A 25,334-nucleotide genomic window follows, 5' to 3' on the forward strand; every position below is an offset into this window, starting at 1 on the left:
GGAGAGAGGCGCAGGCAGGCAGGCAGGCAGGAGGGAGGAGAGATATCAAGTTCAGCACCGCGGACAGCGCAGCGCCGGAGCGCACACTGCGCACCGCCGATCCGTCTCCTCCTCAACTCCTGGAGCTCCTTGCATCCCCGCGCCGTCCTCTGGCAGCCTGAGGCATGGACGCTGTGGGGGGATTTTTTTTTTTTTTTTTTTTTTTTTTGGTCCCCCTCAGTTGGAATCGCTAAATAAGCAGTAGTGTGGCTGAAAGAATCGCTGCAGAGAGAGAGAGAGAGAAAGAGAAAGAGAGAAAGTGCGAGCACCGTCCAGCCTGTTTGTCTGCGCGATCCTTACATCATCCTGTTTCTGGCACTGGAGAGAGAGAGGGAGAGAGAGAGAGAGTGGGGAGCGAGAGAGAGTGACAGAGAGAGAGAGAGAGAGAGAGAGAGAGAGAGAGAGAGAGAGAGAGCGGGAGGAGGTAGAGACAGAGGAGGTCCGAAGCATCCAGGCTCCTCACCGTCAGTCCTGAACAGCGAGGCGAGGCTCACGGACGGACTCGGCGTTGCCACCAGCACCTCCACCGCCGCCGCCGCCGCCGCCTCCTCCTCCTCCTCGTCCTCCTCCCAGCTCATCTCGCCGTCTCGGGGTCCCTCAACCCTGTCGTCAAAGATGCACCGGCACCGTCCTGCCCGGGGATTGGCGTCGTTTTTGCCGGTGGCTTTGTGGATTTGCAGCCGTGTCAGCGCCGCGCACGGAGCTTTGCCAACAACCCGTAAGTTGTTAATTTTTTTTTTTTTTTTTTTTTTTTTTTCAATTTGTGTTGTTGGTCTTGATGATGGTGATGATGAGGTGGTGGATGATGCACTTCGCTGCTGAAGCGGATTATTCTGCGGATGTGTTTGAGGTCGACCAAGGCAGACACTAGAAGGGGGGATCCTGCGTGTGCTGGCGGGGCTGCAGGTTCGCAAAACCTCCCCCCAGAGTGGTGTCAGCCTCGGCAGAAGCGAGTTTTTGACCCAGGGGCGCTTGGTAGTTATTTTATTTCATTTTTTTTTTTTTTTTTTTCGCGTTGATACTTATACGTGCTGCACCATGCAGCTGTGAATGTTTGAACGCAAAAAAAAGTGCGCAATCAAATAGAAAAACGAAGCCATTCCCGGAGCTCTTAAGAAATCTAATAACAAGATTGAGGGAGAGCCAAGGTTCGGCAATTTCTCCACCTTGACACTTTTCGAGATTTTAAGATTTTTAAACCTATGACGTTGCATATCCATATATTGTTGTTCATGTTGTTCTTTCCTATCATGAAATGCAGCGTTTTCTCTGGTCGTTTCCGGCGGCGAGCTGCGGGACGTACACTTTTGTAAGGCCATCAGATCAGATTCTTGCTCTCGGTCTCAGAAGGGGCCGTTTTTATTGCCGGGCTCCCTGCGTTGTCCTCACATTACTTCCACTCGGCGCTGCGCGGCGCCGCTGACGGCGAGTGGCTGTGACTGATTCCGGTGTGATCGCCGGGTGCTCCCGGGGGTCCCGCAGCCGCGCCTCATTCATCATCGCTTCCGACAGACAACGCACAGACGGACCACTCTGCGAGCCATTTGCGCGTGCGCGCCCCAAAACAGAGGGGGAGAAGAAGCGAGGTGCAGGTGGAGGGGAAAGGCAACGGAGGGTCTGTTGTTGTTGTTGTTGTTGTTTTTGCTGATCTTGCGACCTTGGAGCGCGCACAGGAGGCGTCTCAATCGCAAAAGTCTATCGATTCTTTCACAGAGATCTTTCAAAAACGTATCGGCAGGTGCAGGTGAACCCACTGACATGAGAGGAGGGTGACCAACAAGTCTGAGACGCGGACCGATGAGAGGTCAGACTCTCATCCTGGACAAAGATGCAGCCCTCTTGTTGACCTGCAGCCGGTTTGGTTTCTGTCCAAGTGTTGAACCATCAACCAGAAAAGTAGTCGGTCTTCATTGACCTCATTGCTGCACTTCATCTAGGCAACAGCTTGTTCCTAATCAGACCCTCGGAGGCGGAAAGCCTGTTTCTTTTTTTTTCTTTTTTTTCTTTTCTTTTTTTTTTTTTTCTTAGCTTTTCTTGCTTGGAAGTTATTCTGTTTTCCCAGCACGAGACAATAGGTGGATATGGCTTTGAGCGGTGCCTCAGATCGAGGCGTGATTAAAAGCGTGAATAAATGGGTGCAAGCATTCAAAAGCATTCCCAAATGCGCATTTACTCCCCCTCCTTCCTCCGTTCAGCTATTTTTCTCTGTCGCTCCGTCTCCTGAAGTCAAGTTTCGACTGCCTGAAAAGTGAAGGACGGCCCCATGACGCCAGAGTCTGTCTTGACACCGTGGGTGGCTAAATAGGATGGCCCCGAGAGGCCGCCTGATGCAGACGGGATTAGCCCTTTCTTATCTCATTAAGCATGTCGATCCGTTTGACACAGACATCGCATCGGTTCCGCCTTCAGAGCCACTCAAGGCGAGACGGGTCCGGCCGCGCCTCGCGTTAACTCGCAAACCAAAGAAAAGTGTTTCGTCCCCTCCTGACATCTGCGCGTGGGCACCGGGGAGAGTTTTCAGGGCCGCGACAGTTTGTCCGTTGCTTTGTTTCCGTTGCCCGCGCCGGAGCCGCTCAATTCAGGATTCCACTGCACGCGGCCGAGCCCGAGGAAGCAAATTGGATAATAATCTGGTGTGCCCTCGCGCGAGCCTCCCACTGCGCCATCTGTGGAAGCGACGCGGTTCATTTCTGCAATCAGCAAATGAGTCGGCTGTCGTGATCCGTCGCCCGGCGGAACGGCCAAAGACGCGCTGCAATCTTTCTCGAGGAGAGCCGCCGCGTTGAGCGGCACGCGTGAACCTGCCTTTGACTCTGTCTGTCCAGTGTGTGTGTGTGAGTGTGTGTGTGTGAGTGTGTGTGTGTGTGTGTGTGTGTGTATGCGTGTGCATTCTGGCTCCCACTGGGGAGACTGTAGAGCAGGATTACGGCTGCAGCAAGCAGACTTGGCTGAGATTAGATCGGCTCACTGGGTGTTTGGGCCCTCCAAAAGTAACACGAGTGCGCCTGCTTTTATTTTGGCTCCGTGTGCGCGTGCACGCGCGCAATGTGTGCGTGCCTCCAAGTTGCCAGGTTTGTCGGTCTTTGTGTCGACGAGACTTGAGGACAAAGAATCTGAGAGTTAATGGAGCTGCCTTGACCATATTTTGGACTGCCCTCCTCTTTCTCGATTACTTTGTGTGCTTTTTAATATTTTATTTCTCTGCACCGTGCTCCTTTTGTGCGGAACAGTCCCATTTTGAATAGACAACCTTCTCCTTTTCCTTTACGCCAAACTACCAATTAAAAAGCCTCTCGTAAGTCGCTGCAGCCTTTCGCAGCCTAACTGACGATTAAATGGTCTTTATCTCTGTTTGATTCCTTTTCGCCTCACAGCAATCCGCCTCTATTTTTTCTAATTCTCTATCCCCACCTGGCTGTCTTGCTGATATTTTCATCACTTTGCAAAAAAAAAACTTCCCCTTCACTTTGCATGTTTTTCCCTCTCATTATAAATATGTTTGTTCGAAAAAACGGTCCCCTCCAGTCACATTTGTGCGAGGTACACAGCGTCTGCAATTCCCATTGCAGACTACTGAAAGCAGCACCTGCTCCTTGTGTGTGTGTCTGTGTCTGTGTGTGTGTGTGTGTGTGTGTGTGTGTGTGTGTGTGTGTGTGTAAGACAAGCGTTCCAAGCAGACCGGCGTGGATCGCAGCCAAACGGAGACAGCGAGGCTGCCGTCTCCAGCAGCTTTTAAATCTCGCCTGCCCCATCAGCGTATGAATATTTCAGCCGGCTAAAACTGGAAATTCATGACAGTGCTTTTAAAATGAAAAAAAAAAAAGAAACAAAAAAAAAACAAAACACACTGTTCGACCCGAGGCTCCGCTTTCAATTACTTCATTGTATAGCCGCCTCGAATATTGCAGCGAACGGATACCAATTTACCTCGAGAAGAATAGTTTTGCAACTTTCCTGCTTTTCGCAACATGGCACATCTTTAAAACAAGGTTGCCGAGTGCGACACATGGCTGAGGAACACTTTCATATTTCTTATTTTTCCAGGCGGCGCAAACTCATAAGGCAGGCTTTGTAAAAGCACAATAAGAGTTTTCTTTTTTTTTCCTTTCCTCCCTATTACCTTTGCGCTTCATCCCCCGGCCCCGGTCGCGTCGCTCTCCTTGAAGAAGTGGAAATTCCTCTCCTCGGAAGTCGGCGCCCCTCTGAGGCTATCTATGTTCCGTCGGGGTGGGGGTGGGGGGGCGAGGCGGACTGATACAAACGCGCGGTGACAAGTCACGCGGTGTAAATTCCCTCAGAAATGTCACTGTAACACCCCGCCGCGCACCCAAATGCCTCCGCCCTCCGTCACATCACTCATTCGCACACACACACACACACACACACACACACACACACACACACGCACACATGCAAAGGTTACTGCATGATACTGACTGCTGCTGCAAGCGCACGACAAGGCCATCCCGTCGATGTGTGCGTGCAAAGCGATACAATCCAAAAGTTATTCTAGTGGAATGTGTCCTCATTAGAAGCCGCCGGAATCTGTCCAGCTCATTAGACAAAGGGTCCCTGACATGAGGAGCGGGGGAGTGGGCCGGGACGTGAGGAGGACGAGGAAGAGGAGGAGGAGAGCGTTCGGAGGGAAGGGCACCCAGAGAGGGAGGCGGTGTTTGTCAGGGAAGGAAGCGGGAGATGCGGAGAGACGGCTCGAGGGAGCCGGTCGGGGGGAGAGAGGGGTTGAAGACTCATTCTGACAGCGTGTCAGTCAATATTACAGTTGTAATTCTGAAACAGTCGCAGCAGCAGCAGCAGCAGCAGCAGCGTTAGCCCGCGTCGGCCAAATACTTTCGCACGACCAATAGTGCTTTTTTTTTTTTTTTTTGTCCTTCTTTTTAACGATAACGACGTGATTGATCGCCGAGCGCCCCTTCATAATTGCTTTCGCAGTTGGTACGAATGTCCACTTAAAATGCACTTTATCATCGTTAGCACTATCATTAAGGCCATCGCGTTGGATTTGTCTCCGCCGCAATCACGCCCTCAGAATGAAGAAGAAGAAGAAGAAGAAGCGAAGACGAATAAACCCGCTGCCACTTGTGTCGAGAAGCACGACGCAGATGTTTTGACCTTCAAATAATCACTTTATGAGCTTTTTATTTCTACCCAACTTGCTGACTTCTAAGGGGGAGAACAGCAGCCCTGCAAATTGACACAGCGCACCCTGCTGGCCAGACGTGCATGAACAATCTCGCTGGTCCAGGCCAGGCGGTGGCGCTGCTTCACCCGCAAGGCGGCGATGCTGCGTTCGGTACAAGTCGGTGGGAAAAAAAACTAAAACTACAATTTCAAGGCAGGAAAAACTACACCTTCCTGCCGGAAAAAAAATAAAAAAATAAAAAAATAAATACCTCACGATTCCGCTGACGTGACTTCATGTTGTGCTGTTGTCCTTCCTGGAGACCTGATTAAAGCCTTGAAAGACCGGCCTCGCCCAGCCAGATGAACTCCCCGGGGCTTCGTTTTTAGTTTTTTTCCCCCTCTTTATTTTTGCGGCACAGTTTGAGTTGAGAAATGCAGGACTGGGCAGAGAAGCTGCCCCGCCTCGGATAATGGAGAGGTGTCTCGATGATGATGTTGGCTCTTCTCTAAGCTGCCCCAAGAGTGGCTGCCTTTCTTTCCTAAAACGGTGCTTTTTGAGACCATTATGTGTCAAAGCTAATGAGAACGCATTAGTGCAGCTTGCAGTGCTTCCACTCCATTCCACCACTGGCAAACACCTGCTCTTAAACTTGCAAGAAAAGCTCTTTTTTTTTTTTTTTTTTTTTTACCTTTATTCGTTGTCGTTTTTGAAAATACTATTTTCTGATGAATATGGATGATCTTTCTTTTTCTCAAAGGCCTTTAAATTGGTGCCATGTATGATGTTGGGTTTGAGTCCTGTGGGTTTTTGGGGCTTCGGCTGAGTCGATAACAGGAAGCTAAGAAGGTAGCTGCCGGATTAGTTTGGGGGAAAACAGGGACACTCTGGGGCGCTGAAGTTGTTAGAACAGTTTAAAAAAAAAAAACACAAAAAAAAACCCCAGCAGCGGTATATCGACCTGGGCCCGAATCAGTGCGGAAGCAACGGCATCATTAACGGCGCCAATAAAGCCAGACAGACACCTCTGTCAGCGGGGGCAGGAGCCGCGAGACGCTCCGGACATACAGGGAACGTGTTTGTGCTCCTCCACTGCATCCCGCGCATTAACGGTATTCGTGCCAAAAGCCGAGCGAGGGCCCGATGGCGTTTAGTCGCGAGCCCCCTGTGGTGCGACGGAAGAGAGACAGTTCGGTCCCAGAGGCGCTGAAAACCGTACCTCTCACGGCATGGAATGAATCAACATCACCATCAAACAAGCAGCTGTCAAACTATTACAAACTATTGAGCTTTCACCTCCTCAGCTGTTTCGACATCGATGTACAGGAAGTCTCATGCTACGCTAAAACTATTTCGACTCACATAGTTAATCATCTCATTATCGCAGGACGGAGCCTTGTTATTAATATGAAATGTAGGATTTTTTTCCCCCCCTCCGTCCCGCCGTTAAGATAGAGCGCTATTTTCCCCTGCGTAGACTTTTGATTTGATTTTGATCAAAAAAACAGCTCGGGTAGTGAGATTTTCAGGCAAGTGCAAAGCCAGTTAGGCGCCACGGCAGACGTGTTTTGACAGGGAAAATAAACAGCGGCAAAGACGAGGCGACCTTTTGATTTCAAAGAGAGACTTTGAAGTCCCGTTGTTCCCATGGAAATATATTTAGTTATGTGATGATGACAAATTAATTTATGGCAGCGTTGGGGAAAAGCAGCCTCGTCACGCTCTAATAATCCATCCATTCATCTTGTTATCACGAGACGCCGAGTTATGAGGGAGAAAACTGTGACTTGAGCTTGAATACAGGATGCAAAGCAGTCAGTGGCTGTGATTTTCCAAAGAAATTAGACTCTTCTCAATTTAACAGACTTTTTTTTTTTTTTCCCCCATCTTTTGCTTTCCTTGCAACCTTGATGTAGAAAACTCTGTTTCCCAAAGCCACTTAGTGGTTTGGTTATTTGGTTTTCTTGAAATTATTCACGAATGCGGCCGAGCCAAGATTTTACTCAGCGCCGCGCCGCCGTGTTGTGATTCTGTTTCAAGTATTATTTTGACCTTTGAGCTTGTTCAGCACAGCAGGTAGCAATCGCATGCAAGAGCTAGTCAATTCCAAAAAGGTTGGTTCGGTTGTCATCTTGCCTGAAATATGAAACAGTGATGGGCAAACTGACATGATAACACATGGAATGGTTAGCAAATTACACACCGGTGACGGTGATATAAAGAGGCTACGAGATAATTGCATTGAGCAATTAAGAAAGTGCCCATGTAAATTTAATCAGCACGTGCCACAGGCCGGAGATCTGGCGAGGAAATCGACAACTGCGATTTTTCTCAAGTCGAAACCAAAGGAAAAATCGAGGCGTTGTTTGAAGAATTGGACTTTGAAGTGGGCGTAGCCGTCGATCGGAGTTTTAACCTACATCCCGCGCCATTAACCCTTTGATCTGCACATGCCCGGTGCATGATGGGCAGCCGGATCTCAGTGGAGATTAAGACGCACTCACACCGACACACGCGCACGGTGCAACATCTGCTCCACTGTCTCACTCAAGTGAGCCCACACACACACACACACACACACACACACACGCGCGCGTAACGAGCCACGTCGGTGCACGACGCCGCATTCATGGAGTGCAGGCTCCCCCGCCTGCGCACTCGTCCTCCCGCTCCGTCATAATGGATGTGGGAAAGGTAGCCAGCAGCTCATGTGGAAGGGAAACTGTGAGGGGGAAAAAGGAGGGCATTGTGCTGCGGCGAAGACAAATGTTGTTATTACTCTCAGCCGGTGCATTCAATTTGTTTTTTAAGCTGCTTGAATACCCCATTTACAAGCCAAGATTAAGTGAATTAATCTTTGGGCGACCGCCATTGAAGAAACGCCACTCCCCCCCCGCCCCCCCCCCCCCCCCCTCCTTTAGACTCAGGGCAGAAGCAGAAATGGAAATATGCCACTCCCGACTTGAAACGCCAGGAGTTTGTGGTAAAGTTATCCCCCTCCCTTAATGAGTTCCACCCCCTTTGCACCAATGGGAAGCCTCGCCCTTTCAACATACCTGCGGTAAAGCATCAAGGTGGCGCCGGCCTGTGTTTGACAGGACATTCATCCCATCGCCTTCCAAGTCGTTTTTCCTCCCCTGTTTTGATGCCTCTTGTGGGTTCTCTCCCAGATATCTCAAATTAATCCATCAGATTCCCCCCCGCCCCCCCCACTTCCCCTACACACAACCATCCAAAACAATCCCGCTGGCTGGCATTTCCCGGGCCCGTGTGTTTACGCGTGCGTGCCGAGGGGAGGCAGCCCGGGAGGAAAAGAGACAGAGGGAGGTGAGGCTAGATGTGGATGTGGTCCATTAACTTTGGTCCAAGGTGCTGATACAGACAAGCTAAGATTAGTCAGACAGGGGTCACTGCCTCCGCTATATACCCCTCTTTCACCCGCTCGGCTCCTTTCCATTCCTCTTACGGTCCCCATTTGTCTTTGGCTCCCCGCGTGTTTGACTGTTTAAAACAGCCGGCGGGGGCGGGGCGGGTGAGGGCGGGGGTGGGGGGGTGGGGTGGGGTTTGGTAGGCGGCTGGTCTCCCACTTTTACCCGCACTCCATTAAATGCCACCGCGTCCGTGTTTTCTTCTCCAAAGGTGTTTCTCATCCATATCAAGGTCATCTGCCGCGACGCCAACGTTTCGCCTCTTTTATTATCTCCCACCTCTCCCTGGAGCTGTCGAGATAATCAGGCCCAGGCAACGCTGGAACAACAATTAGATTTACCTGAAGAGGCGCCGCGTGCGGTCCGCGGGCTTCCAGGCTCGCGAGAAAGGTTAATCGAGATAGAGCAAGGCACGGCAAAGATTATTGGTCCCTTGCGCCGCTGCTTCAGGAGGGATACAAATAGATACATATACACACATGTGTGTGTGTGTGTGTGTGTGTGTGTGTGTGTGTGTGTGCATATCCACCGATAAATACATCTGCGTGCACTCTCGTTGATGGTTTGAAAATAAACGACGGCAGCTGCAGCCAGCTGACTGTTGGCAACAGTCAGTTTAGCCAGTGACTGCAGTTGACCTGCAGGACATATTTAATTTGATTTATTTTTCAATCTGCACTGCCACTGAAGCAGCTCTTGAAAACAGCATTTTAGCCCTCTGTTTACAGCTGGAGGCGAATAGTAGATGCTATTTTTTGTGACATCACAAAGGGCCTGCTGTGAAGCGGGGTCCGCAGTAGGAGCTTCCTCACGCCCGGGGATCTCGTTGAGGGTGTGGGGACGCGCATCGTTGCAGGGAATTGGCGTCCCGGTGAATTTTGCACGGCGCCGGGACCTCGGAACTCCAGGCAGGCCTTTGGAGCCGACGTTCCAGCGGCAGACATTGTGTTCATTTGAACCGATGACCCCACACGCAGTCAAACACATTAAAAGTCCGGCAGGCCAGGTATGGAACGATAGAAAACCGAACCCTTTTCAAATCACATATTACATTCCACCTGTTAAAAAAGAAAAACCTTGGTTTCTTCTTCTTGAAGGGATAAAGGTGTACCCCCCCCCCCCCCCCCCGCCGCCCCCCCTCCATTTCTGACACACTGCCGTCTCTTTTATGCTCCTCGGCAGTAATTCCAGTAAATCCTGCCCTGTGTGGGCAGAGGTCATGCTATTAATTAGCGTGGGTCTATTAACAATGAGCCTATTTCAGAGCGTGTGGGAAGAGCCGGGACCGGCGCTTCCTTCAAGGTGGCCGCACTGTTCTAGAGGAAGTAGACTCCAGCCTGCAGCAGCAACGCTTGATTAATTCGGAATTCCCCACCCCCCCCCCCGGGCTTTAATTGGCCGCTGAACCCGGTGCTGCGCGGCGTCACGTTTCTCCGGAACGACCATCCCGATTTGGGATCCATTTCGGAAGTCAGATTATTTAATGGAACGTCAGTTCTGTCTGCTGGCATCTCCATCGGTAATCTAGAGACGGGCGGCATGTCGGGGGGTGGGGGGGTGGATTACAGCGTGGCTGATCGCGGATCAGTTTCAGCTCCATAATCTGGATGAAGCGCAGACTTTGACCGTGCACCCGGTCAAAACACACGTAAACATTTTTGTTTTTTTTGTTTTTTTTTTTTTTTTTTTAAATTCAGATTCACTGATTTACCCACTTCCTGTCACCGTGATTCAGCAGTTTGGACAAAGTCTTTTTTCTGGGGGTGTGAACGGATGCTGTTCGGGGGGGGGACGTTCACGTGCGCTTGCAAAAGAAATAGAAATAAATAATAATCCCGCGACTGCCACAAGCAAGCACGGCGCTGCAAAAACCCTGTCCGCTTTTCTTTCTCTTACAAGGGGAGAGAGAGAAAAAAAAAAAAAAAACTGTCTGCAATCGATTTAGCGGGAGGGAGGAGGAGAGGTGAGCGCTCTCTGCCATTCTCTGAAGAACACGGTGCAGAGTGGCGCCCCGTAATCTCAGCGAGGGGTCCGAGGCCGAATGTGAAGTGTGTGTGTGTGTGTGTGTGTGTGTGTGTGTGTGTCTGCCTGTGCGGTGAACTCGTGACGACACCCCGGCATTCAGCGACACGCAAGGCCAACTGCCGCCTTCGCAAAGGAACATTTCCAGAAGTTTATTTTTCTATTTTTTTTATTTTTTATTTTTTTTATACACTTTCATATAAATATGAACAATCGTCTCTGTAGCTGCTCTCCAGGTCAGACGGGTGACACTGCCACGGCTGCTGCTGCTGCTGCTGCTGCAGACTGTATTGTATATATCCAGTCGGCTAGCAAACGGTGTCGCAGCTTCCGAAGGATTCACACTCCTCTCTCTCTCTCTCTCTCTCTCTCTCTCTCTCTCTCTCTCTGTCTCTGTCGTGTCTTTGCGCGAGGCAGCCCTTCGTGCAGACTTTCACCTACCAATGAATTCACTGCGCTGCGTGTGCTCCTCTTCACTTAACTGGTACAGGCTTAAAAATAGACAAAGCACTCTGAAGAAGTTAAACGTTTTTTAAACGTTTAGAAGCTCCATATTGTTCTGTTTTTCCCACATATTTCTATTCCATCGTGGATTTCAGCAGAGCAGCTGTGCAGGATTACACCCCCCCCCCCCTCCCTTTTTTGTGGATCTCCAGAAGATGTATTTAGCCATCTGTTTACAGCCCCCAAAAATGCTCTTTTTTTTTGCTTTAGCTGCCGGAACTGTGCTTCGTTGGAACCTTCCAGGAGGTTTTCAAAGGCACAATGAGAAGCTGGCATTGTCACTAACCAGTAGCCCACAGGTGCTGACCTCAAGGGCTTGAGTGCATGATTCTCGGAAAGTGAAACCAGTACAAGTGCAAGGTACAAGGGAGCTTTATTGATTTTTAAAAGAAATTCAATATATTTAAAAGAAACACCGCTTGAACTTTTATCATTTCCTGACTACATAATGACAACGTGCGTTGCCACAGGAGACGCTGGTGAAGCCCTGACGGTGCCACAGACCTTTTTCACGATCGGCAGCGCAGCACCAGAACCGACCGTGGACCGAGGGAGGGGTTGCGCGGCTGTGAGCGGGGAGGAGAGGACAAGGGTAGCGGTGGAAGTGTTGCATCAAGTCCAGCAGAGTGTGTCGGCCGGCTAATGGACAGACCGGCCACGCGTCCCATCCCCTCCCCCACCCGCCCTGAATGGGGAAGCGAAAGCCATTAGCAACCCAAACACTTTTGAGGGTGCTAACGCGTCATTCTGTGAAAACGCGCAAATGCACCCCGCAAAGTGCTTCGCGACAGCCGATCCACTTTTTTCGCCCGCCGCGCTTCTTTTTTTTTTTTTTTTCCACGCCCTCGTCTATATGCTGCAGTTGATCCACGAGTTATGATCGTTAGCAGTGGCTGGTTTTTTTTGTTTTGTTTTTTTTAGATGAATATTCACTAAAACTGAAAAGTCATTGCTTTCAGGACACTCATGCAAGTGAGGCCGTCAGATAATTGCACACAGCTTCCCTCCACTGACTCATTTACTCACCTTCCAGGTCGAATCTTTCATGTTTTTGTTTTTTTTCTAGGTTGGATTCGAATTGATTGGTTCAGAGTGCTTTTTGTTGAAATGGAGGTTTTATATAGCCAGACTATTGCACAAACGGGGCAAGGTCCCGTTTTTATTAACACAAACTCGTATAGTAGTTGTACAGTTTCTTAAAACACACACACACACACACACACACACACACACACACACACACACACACGCACAAAGTGAAACAACACTGTTAGTGAAGGTGCTCTGCGGCATCCGGAGGCTTACAGAAACAGACATGAGGCGCTAATGTGTTTACTTTGTCCTCTATCTGCAGTTCTCCTGCCGCGGTCCTTGTTTGCCTCACTGCAAGATCTCATTGCCACTGACAGACACATGAAAGAAATGAAATCAACAGGAAGCAACTCGGGGTAAATTCCCGACGGCGCGACATGTAAACACGGATCTCGGCGCTAGCGGCCGCGTCCTTTACCGCCAGCGTGGCAACCTCGAGTTTCGGAGGGTTAGGGTTCAGCGTCACTGTCGCACAATGAGCGCATCTTAATTGGTAAAGGGGCAACATTTTGCCACAAGACCAAACTCCTAATGAGGTGAAATGAATAATATGAGTAACCGGGCGGGATTTGTAAAGATCACCTGGCGAGAAAACACTGGACGCCCCGCTAGTCCGTCTCCTTGCAACCACGGTGTTTTTGTGTCAGAGCCGCAGCGCAGTGCAAAAAAATAAAAAAAAAAAAAAAAAAATGAATGACACACAAGCCATTAGAATGCACGGCCGTCTGGATAGGAGATTGTTAATAAATGTCACACAAACCGGAGCGCAATCAGTCAGCGTCAAATCACATTACCATCACAGACATGATATTATATAATTATGCGTTGTTGAGCAGGGTGAGGCTTATATTGCGATCTCAGATATTCCACACCGCTGGTGGAGAAAAGAAAAAAACAAAACAAAAAAAAAAACGAACCTCAGGAAAATGTCATCCCACACAGTCACGCACGGCCAGATGTGCGCGTTCCGATTTTAATGAGATTATCTCACACATCTAATTATGTGTAAATTACGTGAAAATAACGACAAGTGAGAGAAGCGGATGCGAAGAAATGTGTCTTTGTGGAACTTGTGGGCCTAATCTGGGACGAGCGTTAATTACAGTTGGAGAGGAAAAAAAAAAAAAAAAAGAGAGAAGTTAATGAGTTAACACTGTTGTGTGCTGTGAAACCAAATTGAAGCTTAAATAAGAGCATGTTTTGAATTTTCTATCTCTGAGAGCCGTGAAAGCGAGCAGACGCCGCTGCGGGAAGGAGTTGGGAGTTTTGGAAGGGCGGCTAAAAGGTGCGCGCCTGAAGTCCACCCGGGTGGCGGTGGCGGCGGGGGAGGGTGTGGGGGAGGGGGGCATTGTTGACAAAGCGTTGGAACAGAAGGACGATTATCAATAACGGATGAGTGGCAGCAGGTAGCGGCCTTCCACGGGGGTCGTTTTTTGTTAAATAATGTACAAGAGAGAGACGGCCGACATCCAAAAAGCGAACGATTGATTACGCTGGTTGTGATTACGATCACATGATTGCATTCATGCCTGCGAGTCTCCGAGCCATTGCTCACTCCCCCGCCGTCAAGGCACAACAAAAACACAGCTCAGCACTCCCGATTAACCGACCATAACGTTGATCCATCATTTATAAAACTATGAATACAAAATCAGAAAACAGACAAAAAAAAAAAGGCTTAGATCCACCCTACAAATAAAACAAAACTGCAGTAGATGATTTTTTTTTTTTTTTCTAAAGCGCGAGCGTGCATTCAACGCTTTTTAAACGTTGAATAAAATATCTCCGCTGCAGCAGCTTCTTTTTTTTTTTTTGTTGTCAAGAACTGCTAAGAGCGCCTGCGTGTCATCCTGAGAGCGGCGGGTTCAAGGAACGCAGGGCGATGCTCATTCTGAAACTTCTGCGTCCTTCATACCGGAAAACAAAAATGTTTCTTTTGGGTTATTCAAGGGGTTGCAGTGTCTTGCACTGCGAACTGATGGCGGCGGGGGGTGGGGGGGTGTGTGTCCATGAATAAAGCATCCACCCACTCAAAAGTAGAGCCAACACTGCGTTTGGAAGCCTTTAAACATTCCTTCGTCTTTCTCTCTGCAGGCTTTATAATAAGAAAGCGTTTAGGCGCCTGTGCTTTGACTTTTTGCAGTTTTTCTTGCCGTTTTTTTTTTTTTCTTTGTCTGTTTGTTTGTTTGTTTGCGGTTGTACTCGCATCTTAATGCTTGTTAGAACAAACGGAGGGCGCGACGCCGTCGAGCTGGGGGGGGGGGCGCAATTTTCAGCAGCGCAATCAAGAGCGTATCGATTTTATTGAAATAAATGCGGCGGTTTCCCCGCGAGCCACATCCACGCCCGAAGGGGTTCGACATAATAAGGCCGGGAGCTTGAACGGCGCCGGCAGTGAGCTCCTCTAGGATGCTGTCATTGTGTGTGTGTGGCCGGTTCTGACATGCGCAGTGTCCCTTCCTACTCTCCTCTGCCCACATCTGGCTGGTCTGACATTAAACTGAACAAACACAGAAATTCTAACTGTCATGCTCAACTCGAGCTCATGATCATGAAGCGAAACATGATTCATAGCCAAGTGTGCATGCTTGGACGCTTTTAGCTTCACATGCAGAAACCAGCCGGGTGAAGGACATTTCAAAATAAAGGATATATTAAAATAAATAAATAAAAAAAAATGTTCCTGTGACTAAAACCAACTTCTGAGAATTCAAAACAGCTCTTGGAATAAAATATCGTGAGGAGGCAAAAAAAAAAAAAAAAAAAAAAATACATTGTCCTAGCTGACAAAGCCCTCCCTTTTCTTGGCGTGACTCCATCAGGAGGTCACGGACAGTTGGCTGGTTACGGAGGATAAAAGCTGTCCTCCTCCGACAGCAGAATAATGAATGTGATAAGGCTTTTAATTTCATAGTCTACCCAGATTGACTTGTTAAAGACCGGCCGTTTCTTTCTGGATCACCAATTTTACAGGACGCACATAAACGTATCATTACTTCCCTTTAGGTGCTCCTTTTTTTATTTTTATTTTTTTTATTTTCACTTACTTTACACTTGAGAGAGACGCTTTTACACTTCTGAGCTCCGAGCGATTTGCAGTGTGTGTGTGTGTGTGTGTGTGTGTTTGTGTTTGTGCTCGAGGACTAATTAGATGGATGGAAAGTGACAGTGGGAAGTGGCGGAGCCTCCAGCTGGTTCGCCGAGCACTTTGCGGGAATCCCACAACCGGTCTCGATGCTAAACAAGCTGGACCGAGCGGCCTCATTTGCAACATCAGCCAGTAATTTCCAAAATTTACTGCCGGTATCCAGCCGGGGAGAGCCGCAAATCAAACGTCGTCACGGTGACACTGGGCACGCTGGGGGGGGGGGAAGAAACTGGGAAGATCGATTGATTCCAGAAATCTTTTTGAAAAAGTTTTGGAACAAGTACTTGTGTCAAAAAAAAAAAAAAGTTTGAAGTTTGTTCCACTCTCTGCGGAATTTCCAATCAACAGAAAATATTTGCGAGAGCGGTTTCAAAGTAAAAGCTGAAATGAAAAAAAAAAAAAAAAGTCTGTTAGTCAAACTCTAACGTGGCAAAACGCTTCTGCGGCTCCCTGTTTCTCATTTTCCATAATCCATTATTGATACAATCTGCCTCTTTTGATACTCGTCGATCTTTGCCCGTTTTCTTTTTTTTACTTTAATCAAATTTTCCGTCATCCTCCAGCCGCTGTTGTCAGTCGAATTTTTAAGCCTGAAATCTCCTCGCAACTTCAAAGGGCGTCTGTGTCTGTGAAGCCGTAAAGGCGCCCCATCTAAACTAAAGCCCGGCTTTATCGCTCTCTCTTCATGTTTTGTCTGCTCCTCCCCCCCCCCCCGCTGTCAGCGCGACTGATCAACCTGACCATCTCACCTGTCTGCCAAAGTCTCCCACCGTCCTTGTTCCAAATCTTCACTCCTCTCTGCTCTCTGATCCGGCTTCATTTACTCGGGCTCATGTGAAGTGTTGCCATGGCCACTGGGAGCTTCGGACAAGATTTGACTTTGGCCGGGGAGATCCTTGTTTTTGCATGTCTGCGTGTGTGCTGCTCAACATCGAGCCTGATTGATCTGTCCGACCCTCTACTCATTCCGCCTCTCGCAACCTTCCACCTCATGGTTCTTCAGTCGATTGAGAAACAGATCCAAAACTCCCAGTGGGTTCACTTTTCAAAGGAAGTCCCCCAAAGGGAAGGGGTGAAGTCACCAGTCTGTTAGAGCTGTCAGTGAGGGTCTCTGGGCGCTGATTTCCAGACTTGTGTTTCCATTGGAGAAGGCAAAAATAAACAGAGTCGACTGTAATCATTTCTGCTGGGGAGTTCGCTTGTGCGACAGAGTCACATGTTTGTGTTTGAAAATGACTGCAAAGTAAGTCGGCAGGAGTTTGCGTGCATCTGTGACTGCGCCCAGGTCGCTTTGCTCAGCTTTGGCGAAGACGCCGCCGCTTTTTTTCCTTTGCGCGAGCAATTACCTGCGTCGGAGCAAATGTGCTGTAATTGCCAGCCTGAGCGGCTCGCACCTCTACCTGAACGCTCAGCCTTTTTTCTTTTTCTATCCGCGGTCTCTTGATGCAAATCCCTTTTCCGGTGCGGAGCTCTGTGGTGAAGGCCAATATCGCTCTATTGTCCGTCCCTTTTTAAAGCAAGCCTACCGATTCGACGCTCGTTGTATATTCCCCTGAATACCTCATACTTTTGAAACCAGTTTTGAAGCGCAGCTCCGCTTTGCGAAGGTTCTCAAGGTCCCACGCTGATGAGCTCTTCACGCAGAAGTGACAGAAAATCTGCCTAATGAAGCAAACATTTGACAGAGGGAGCGTTGGTGGGGACGCCATCAACGTCAGCGGCAGAAGGGATCGACGGTAGTTTGTTTGCAGCCATGTGATTCTGATGAGGCGCAATGTTCAGACGGATGGATGGATGGAGGTGTCTCGTTAGTATTTGTCTACTGAGCAACTATAGAGCATGAAAGGTCCAGTGTGTAACATTTGGCTTGATTTATGATTTTTATGTCGGTGAAAGTTTCACATAAGGCCCATAAATACGTCAATAAAAGTGTACTTGTATACTTGCAGTACTTTCAGGTCTCCTTAAACACCGGGCTTCCTTGAAAATTTCACACGCTGGACCTTTAAAGGACCCCCTACATCCTGCGTGGGACGTCCCCACTCAGACATTTGCACCGCGTAAAACTTGAGACAGAAATACACAGTCGGATAAAGCCAGCCAAATTCAGCGTGGCACAGTGAAGGAGCTGCCCGCGATGAACTCGTTGCATAAAGGACTCAGCCGTCAAGTGTTCATAATGCAAAATAAGCAGCCTAATGACTCTGATGAAAGGTTGCAACGACTTCTGTTCCCCTCGTACCGTCCTGCCCTCCGCTCGCATTAGCGTCACACGTTGACGCCACAAAGGCGCAATCACTTGCAGGAACTTTCCACATTCTTTTCACCCCTTCTTCTTGCAATTTCTTCCTCTCGGCCGCTGTTCTCCCGGACCCAGCAGCAGACTCTGGGCAGGTCTCCGTTGCCTTTTTAATCCTCCCACATGCTGTGCCAGTAATGGGCCGAACTATTCTTGTCATTTGTAATCGAACAGAGTCCTGTTGTTAACAGGCTTCCAGGCTGTTGATTGGCTCGCGTGACAGGTGTTGTTTGTTTTAACAACTTTTTTTTTTTTTTAGCCCGTTACAAATTGAAATCAGCATCCTGGTTTGCTTGTTTTATATATATATATATATATATATACATATATACATATTTCTTCACATCTTACTGAGCTGTCATGCGTTCTGCTCGTGCACGTGCAAGCTAACAGGGTGAGGATGTGAGCTGTTCTCGCTGGACCCAGGATTGTGTGTCGCCGCTGCGCAGCGGCTATCCTCGGGCTGACCTACTGAACAGCCGGATTAAATCCATCATCTGCATTTGCTTTTGGATTTAAGCCCCCTCCAGCCCCCCCTTACCCCCTCTTCCACCCCCACCCCACCCCCACCCCCCACCCCACACACACACACACACACACATCTGCAGGCACACAGGCTGCCAGCTGTCATCCCCCCCGCCACCACCGCCACCGCCCACCCATGTATCATATCCAGCCATATAATCAGAGTAGACAGACGTGGTCGAGCCACATCAGGATCCAGTGCTACTTAGCTGAGGAGTTTATGTTTTGGTGTTGATCCCTGTTTTAACAGGTTACGAAGTGTGTTGCGTTAATTCTAGCAGGCGACAACCCTGCTCCGCATCAATGCATGTTAGATTTCGGTGTTTCTTTTTTCAAGACAAGGGTTTGTAAGACCATGAAAAACCCTTGTCTTGAAAAAAGAAAGAACGAAATACATCAAAAACGAAGACATAATGGACATTGTCGATCTATCAATGTATGTTTTCTAGGGGGGGTTGATTAATAGAGTAGGGATGCTGTATATAAAAAAGAATTTGGAACCCAAACCTATTTTTTTTTTTTTGGCGAGGCGATGAATTTTTCATGAGCCACAACTGAGGCGTTAATTTGGCCCAAGGATAAAAATCTGCACCACCAGAGCTCAGTTCAAACGAGGCCGGGCTGTCATCCTCTGGAGCTGTAAGTGGGAATGAGACGCACGCAAAGTGGGGAAAAAAAACAAGTACATAGATGGTTCCGTCACTTGAAATAGCTTGGGGATGTTTGTTTTCGCTCGTTCTGTGAAGCACATCTGGCCCGCGTGGCGACGTGTGCGAAAAGAGAAGCCTCTCTTTCTAGTCCTGTGCTTTTGTGCTGCCTGTTTTTTTTTTTTTTTTCTTCCCCCGGCCGACTTTCTAGTCACACATGACTTCCGATGTGCGCCTCTCGCGCGTGGGAAGCCCCCGAGTACGCGTGGCGTTCGCACGCCGGGGCCGCGTGGTGACGGCGGCCTCGCTTTTGAGCAGCTCACTTTTTTTTTTTTTTTTTTTTTTTGCCACGGCGGCAGAGGCGCCCGTGATGTTGCTTATCAAAGGAGGGAGGCTGGGACACATGCTGTTTCCTGTCACACTGGAGCAGCGGGCGTGGGAGACGTGTCGACAGCGAAGAAAAAAAAAAAAAAAAAAAAGAGAGAGCGCAGGAACACTTTGTTTCGTTTTATTTCACGCGGGAATATAACGAATTCCACAGCGAGAAACTTTTGAAGCAGCAACTGCAGACGTGTGCTTACACATGGCGACATTAGCGTAGCGAGCGGTTGAGTCAGTCGAGAAAATGCAAATTGGGGTGGCTTGAACACGCACCCTCTGCCGGGTCACTAATCGTGCCAGGGAGCCTCAGTGCCATGTCTTTCAATGGTTTGTCTGTGTGTGTGTGTGTGTGCATGCGTGTGCATGTTTGGTTGTGTATGTCTCTACTTATATATGGGGAGTAGAAGCATTTCGCATATGTTCTTATTCCTCTCCTTGGCACTGTTTTTAACTGTGGTAAAGCACTGCGGGTTGCATTTTCATTGCATGAAAAAGCGGTCTATAAATAAGTTTTATTTTGTTATGACAGAACGTACACGCGGTTTGCTCGAGACCATTGGTTCAAGTGGATTTTGCATGATATGGCACCTTTTAAAATCCACTGTGTTGATATCAATGTTCCGTTCATTTCCTGTTCTATTTTGAAGTCTGTTCTGTCATCTGCGACTTTAGTTTAGCTTTGCTGTGTTCATTTCTCGATGCCTGTCACCTGTTTTCAGCCCTGCCTGCTCTCACCTGTGCTCCCCCAGTGTAGAAACAGTCCTCTTCTCCCTTTGTCCTTGTTGGTTTCGTGGTGTGTTTTGGTTCTGTCCATGTTCCTGTCGTGCCGTGCTGTCTGTTTTTGTTTGTTCTTTGTTACGTTTTTCTTTTGCACCTGCACTTGTCTTTTTGTTCAGCCTCCCAGTGTGTTTTTTCTTTTGCATTAGTTACCGTGAGCTTAGCTTTGTTTTGGTTTAAAATCAAGCTTTTTTCGGTCTGAATCCCGAGTGCTCCACGTTCTACACTCCCGACTTGACAATTAAGGCTGATTCAAGGATGGTGACCCACTTTTTTTTTTTAAAGTGTTCTGCACCGTCCATGTCTGCAGGAGAGCAGTTCCCCTCTCCGGCTGGCGCCGTGTCCGTGCTGCCTCCCCTTCCCCTGCCCTCCATCTTTCTGAGCCACCCACAGCCCTGCGCTAATCCCCCAGCAGGCCCACTCTCGCTGGGACAGGATTAGAGGCCGCTCTCCTACACTGCACGTCGCTCGGGGCCGTTTCTTTTGCGTGCGTTCGCGTCCCTCCAGCGACGTGCGCGCGCGCGTGTGTGTGTGTGTGCGTGCACAGGCGCAGAAAGGCAGCAGACAGTGAGCCATGAGGAGGTGTAAGTGAACGGGACGGGGGAGAGACGGCGGGAGGGAGAAAGGTTGAGGTGTAGGCGTATAAATCATGCCGAGAAAACGCAATAATGGCTTTTATTTGTATGCAGCTGAGAAACCGTATACAGTTTATGCAAATCCAATGTGGGTAATAAAGTCATTTCATAATAATTCACTAGGTCTGGGTAGCAAAAGTCTGGACAAATGAGGTTATGGCAGTTTGCGTCGCGAGGTGACAATGGGACCCGAAACAAATCGTCCGTTTTATCGCCGCTTGCCTGCTAAAACAAAACCAAACACATCGCTCGCCTCCTCTTTTGACAAGTGAGCCGATAATATTTCTGACATTTGGAATCTCTCACCCACCCCCCATCAGGAACGCCCCCCCCCGCCCCGCCCCCTGACGCAACAAAGTGGTGCTTTAAGCAACAGCGAGCCTCCGTCCCAGACTGTCTGCGCCGGGCTTCAATCGGCCGTTTGTTCCTCCCGCTTTTGAGGGCGGCAGACGTATTTGTAGCGCATCCGCGCGCTCCGATAGCGAGGCGCCGACGTGTTTTTCTCTCCCCCCCCTCGCTAAAATTATCCACACAAGATCTTTTTAACTTTGGCAGCGCGGTGAGTTTTCTTTCTTTTTTTTCTTTTTTTTTTACCTCGTCTGTTCCCTACATCTTCACGTCTTTTGAGACGCGTGGGAATCGTCTCAGGTGCGGCCGCGAAGCCATAAAGGACGCTCGTAATTGCAGTCCTGACTCCAATTATAAATAGACGTGTGAGCGGGATCGTCGCAATTCCCCAGAACATGCGGTTCTGTAAGGACAAAGGCATTTAATATAAACACGTGAATGCGTATTTGGAAGAGAAGAGAAAACATAAATTCCTGTTTCATACGTGTGCTTACATAACATCTCTGAAGGACGTTGCTGTGAATTGGGGTTCCCAGGAGACTTGCGGTTTCATTAGGTGATACCTCACTGTGATGCAGGCGTCAAATCATAACGAGATCTTTGTTGGACATCAAACCAATGGGGGGAGAAAGGACGGGGAACTTTTAAAGAGTTCTTCACGCGGGGCCTTAATGACCTCTGGAGATGATGTCATCGGGTAGATCAGCCCACGCCTTTCCTCAACCGTAGGTGGGTCCCAGCTATAGGGGTGCTGTGTTGCGTGCTGTGCCCGCTGCGCTCACCGACTGCAATTCTGCCAAAGACCTTGAAAGGAAAACAAAGACCAACTGCAGCGTGGCAAGGAATTCAATCACGGTAATAATGCCAGACCACTTTTCCTCGTTTTGTGCTCTGTCATTAGAAAAGTGTGCGTGCTTGCGCTGCGAATGTGCATTGAGTGCGTGTGTGTGTGTGTGTGTGTGTGTGTGTGCTCGGAGCCCTATTATCCAGCCGCCAACAGAATGTGTAATCGGTCAAGGCGAGTTTCGAAAGTGACCCGTTTGACCCGAGTCCAATCAATGCCGAGCCGTGTCACAGTTCAGAGTGCAACAGTCTGGACTGGGGCCTTCAAACCCCAGCCGGTAACGGGATGAATATTAAAAACAACACACAAAAAAAGAGGATTCAGTCTGAGGTGGTTAACGGAGAGCAGAGGCATGCTGGTAGGTTCGCATCCAAAGTGGGAGGAATTAACAAGTGACAAAGTTAGAGGTGGCGTTCAAAAGTCGGAAATGACTTTGCGTCTATTGGCAATAGGCTCTGTTACAGATATTACGTAATCACTCAGAATTAGAAATTACAGTTATTCAACTTGTGTTCATCTGCAGCTGCAAAAACAAAGTGTTGTTTTCAAAACTCTACATTCGGAAGGGGATCAGGGCCAAAAGAAGAGAAAGATTTTAATTAATTAATTAAGATTTTTAATAATTGATTGATAATAATTGATGAAATTTCATCTTTTTTTCACAAAATTTTCAACTTAAAACTCGAAATGAAAACTTGAATAAAAATCTCCTTCCTGTGATGTTTTTTCTCTTCTTGCGGCCCTAATCCTCTTTCATAACGTTCACACAGCCACCTGTTTGAGTGAGTCTGTTTTGGTAATGGATGCTGATTAAAAAGGAAAGATGGAACACATCACGTCTCAGACAAAGAGATTAGCTCGGCACCTGCTGGCTTCCTGGTCCAAAAGGAAACAATGATGGAGACTTAAAAAAAAAAAAAAAACTCTAAGAAAAAAAACAAAAACAAAAGATTATCACTTTTGTTGATTATCACATTTGCAGCACATGCAGTAATAGGAAGTTTTTGACACTTTTTTTTTTTTTAATTTTTGGGACTCACGGGATAAAGATTAGATGCAATAAGTGCAGAGGAAAGCAGCCGCTTAGAAACTTTGAAACATTTCTGTTTGTTTCCTTTAATTAATCTCGCAGGAGGAAGGTGAGAAGCGTGAGCGGGCTTATCTGTAAACAGCCGAAGAGGGAGCTGGTGGCGGCGGGGGAGTAGGACTGGGCGGGGAGGGGGGGGGGGGGTAATCAAAGGGTGAAAGGAAAAGAAAGCAGGTGCTGGAGAAGGGAAAAGGGAGAGGGGGAAGCGAGCCAGAATGAGCTCGGGGTGCGTTTGAGGTGCATGCCAAGCGCACTTTAAGAGGATGTTTTAGCGACTTTGGTGGAAAATCCGTATCGACAGATTACAAATTTGCCCTCGAAACGTCGCAGGAACTCTTGAAAAACGCACACAAGGGAAAGAGGTAAAACACAAGGCCTGGAGAACGAGCAATACATTTCCCCCCCCCCTTCAGCTCCAGGGTCAGGTGTCAACACGGGGATGGAATTTAGTTCTTTTTTTTTTTTTACCCCCCCACTCGGCTCCCCTTTTTTGTGTGTTTAAAGCTTAAAGGCTCTCCACTGTGTTGCTTTTGAAGGGCACTAAGCTGCGTCTGCGCCAAGCGGATCAACTCACCCGATGGCGCCGCCGCCGCCACCGCCGCCGCGCCGAGTGACGGCGACGCGACAGACAAACAAACAGACAAACAACAACAAAACAAAAAACAAAATTAGGGAAAGTAATGAGCCTCCGCGCGGAGGCTGGAAGAGACGGGCGACAGACGGGCGACAAACGACGGGAGGGAAAAAATAGCAGCGGAGAGAGGTTTGGAGGGAAGGAAAAGCAAACACGGCAGAGTCTTTTTGAATAAATGAATCCCTGTCAGCTGGAGAGGAGGCGGCGGCTTCAGGTTCTTTGGAGGTTGGAAGGTTGGCTTTTGTTAACAAGAAGTCTTCCCGTCACCTCCCGCTCTTCATTCCGTATTAGCTTGCAAATGCCTCACCTGAAAGCTGAGTGACGGCATGCTGTGCTCCCCCCCCCCCCCCCCACCCCCCTCCCGATGCAACTATCTATCTCCTTCAGCCACAATCTCTCCGTAGATTTCAAAGAAACATCCTTTTTAATGAATCAAAAGACGATGCTCAACCTTTCCGCCGGTTTATATTTTCTTTACTCTTTTTTTTTTTGGTTTGTTTTTCCGCCCGGTTGACTCCGTTCGAAGCAGGCCGGGTTTACATTGACTCCATTCTCTGTCTCGCTCAATGGGACGTCTTTGGTTCTGTTTGGGCAGCGACGTCTGCTGTGCGCGGTGGAGGGGAGTGTTTGGATTCCAGACGATTGCCGCTCGTGCTGTTGCAACATGCGCAGGGGCTGCTGCACCACGGCGTCAACAACATCTGTTTCACTCGGTGGCATTCATCATCGTGAAAAGAAGTCCGACCTCTTTGACTTCCCCCGGTTCGCCGCGAATAATTTTTACGAAATGATTTTTACGAAATGATTTTTACGAAATAATTTTTACAAGTAATCAAAGAGAAAAATGAAACAACCGTTCTTGACAGCAGGCAAAGGCAAATGTAAAAAAAAAAAAGAATGACTTCTTATGCGCTTCACACCGTTCAATGGAAATGGCTGCAAATCGCAATCGAGCTCTGTCGAAATTTTTCAGAAATATCGCTTTTATTTTGCGAGGGGGAAAAAAAAAAAAAAAGGCGTGGAAACGCAGCGACTCTGTGAGTGCAGCACCTTCTAAGAACATGCTCCTGATCGCGATTACCCAAATGAAAATTACCGACGGAGGAGAGCAGCTACAGATAAGAACAGCTGATCTCCAGGATTCATTATTCAGCGGCGTCCATTATTACTTCCATTAGTCGGGACGCAGCTGCTCTGTTGATCAAAGACCGCCCGCCATGATATTTATTTATGTGATGCAATAAAGTGCAATATGGGAATGGTGGTGGTGGGGGGTCGGAGTCTTCAAAGGTTGAGAATGAAGCGTACGTGAACGCGTGCGTGCGCCACACACACACACACTCATACCCACACACACACACACACGCTTACTTAGACCAATGGGATGTTTGTCACTCCAGCAGAAATCAGAGAGCCGTCCTGCTGACTCAGCGCCCGAGCTCACCGTAGTGGGAAAGAGGTAGATAATGTATTCGCCGCTTGCGTGTGTGTGGGTGTGTGTGTGTGTGTGTGTGTGTGTGTGTGTGTGTGTGTGTGTGCAGTAAAAGTGAATAAGCATGGAGGTCGGTGCGCGGTGCACTCGCCGGCCGCTGGAAAGAGGAAAGGACGGAGAAATTTGAAGCAGACTGGAGACGCAGTTTTTTCTTCTAACAAACCCAACCTCATCCTGTTGTTTTTTTCTATTTTTGCCCCGTATTCGGTCTGGCATTCCCAGGAGTCTGCCCTCCTGCCCTCCTTCATCTTCCTCCGTTCATCCCGGGCTTCCTCTTATTGCAAGAGTGTGT

The 25,334-nt window shown here is 48.6% G+C and overlaps 1 protein-coding gene across 1 annotated transcript in view; it reads left to right on the plus strand.

The window, feature by feature from the left end:
* Window positions 1-404: 404 nt before the first annotated feature.
* cntnap2a (contactin associated protein 2a) overlaps window positions 405-25,334 on the plus strand; it is a gene marked incomplete at its 3' end in the record, with an annotated part of 146,261 nt that continues 121,331 nt past the window's right edge. The window contains exon 1 of the mRNA XM_076051133.1: window positions 405-757. Coding sequence (XP_075907248.1) covers window positions 655-757 — 103 coding nt within the window. The remainder of the gene's footprint in view (window positions 758-25,334) is intronic.

Source organism: Nelusetta ayraudi, unplaced genomic scaffold, assembly GCF_046127955.1.
Source record: "Nelusetta ayraudi isolate G7.1 ecotype Tasmania unplaced genomic scaffold, CSIRO-AGI_Nayr_v1 ptg000132l, whole genome shotgun sequence".
NCBI classification, from domain to species: domain Eukaryota; kingdom Metazoa; phylum Chordata; class Actinopteri; order Tetraodontiformes; family Monacanthidae; genus Nelusetta; species Nelusetta ayraudi.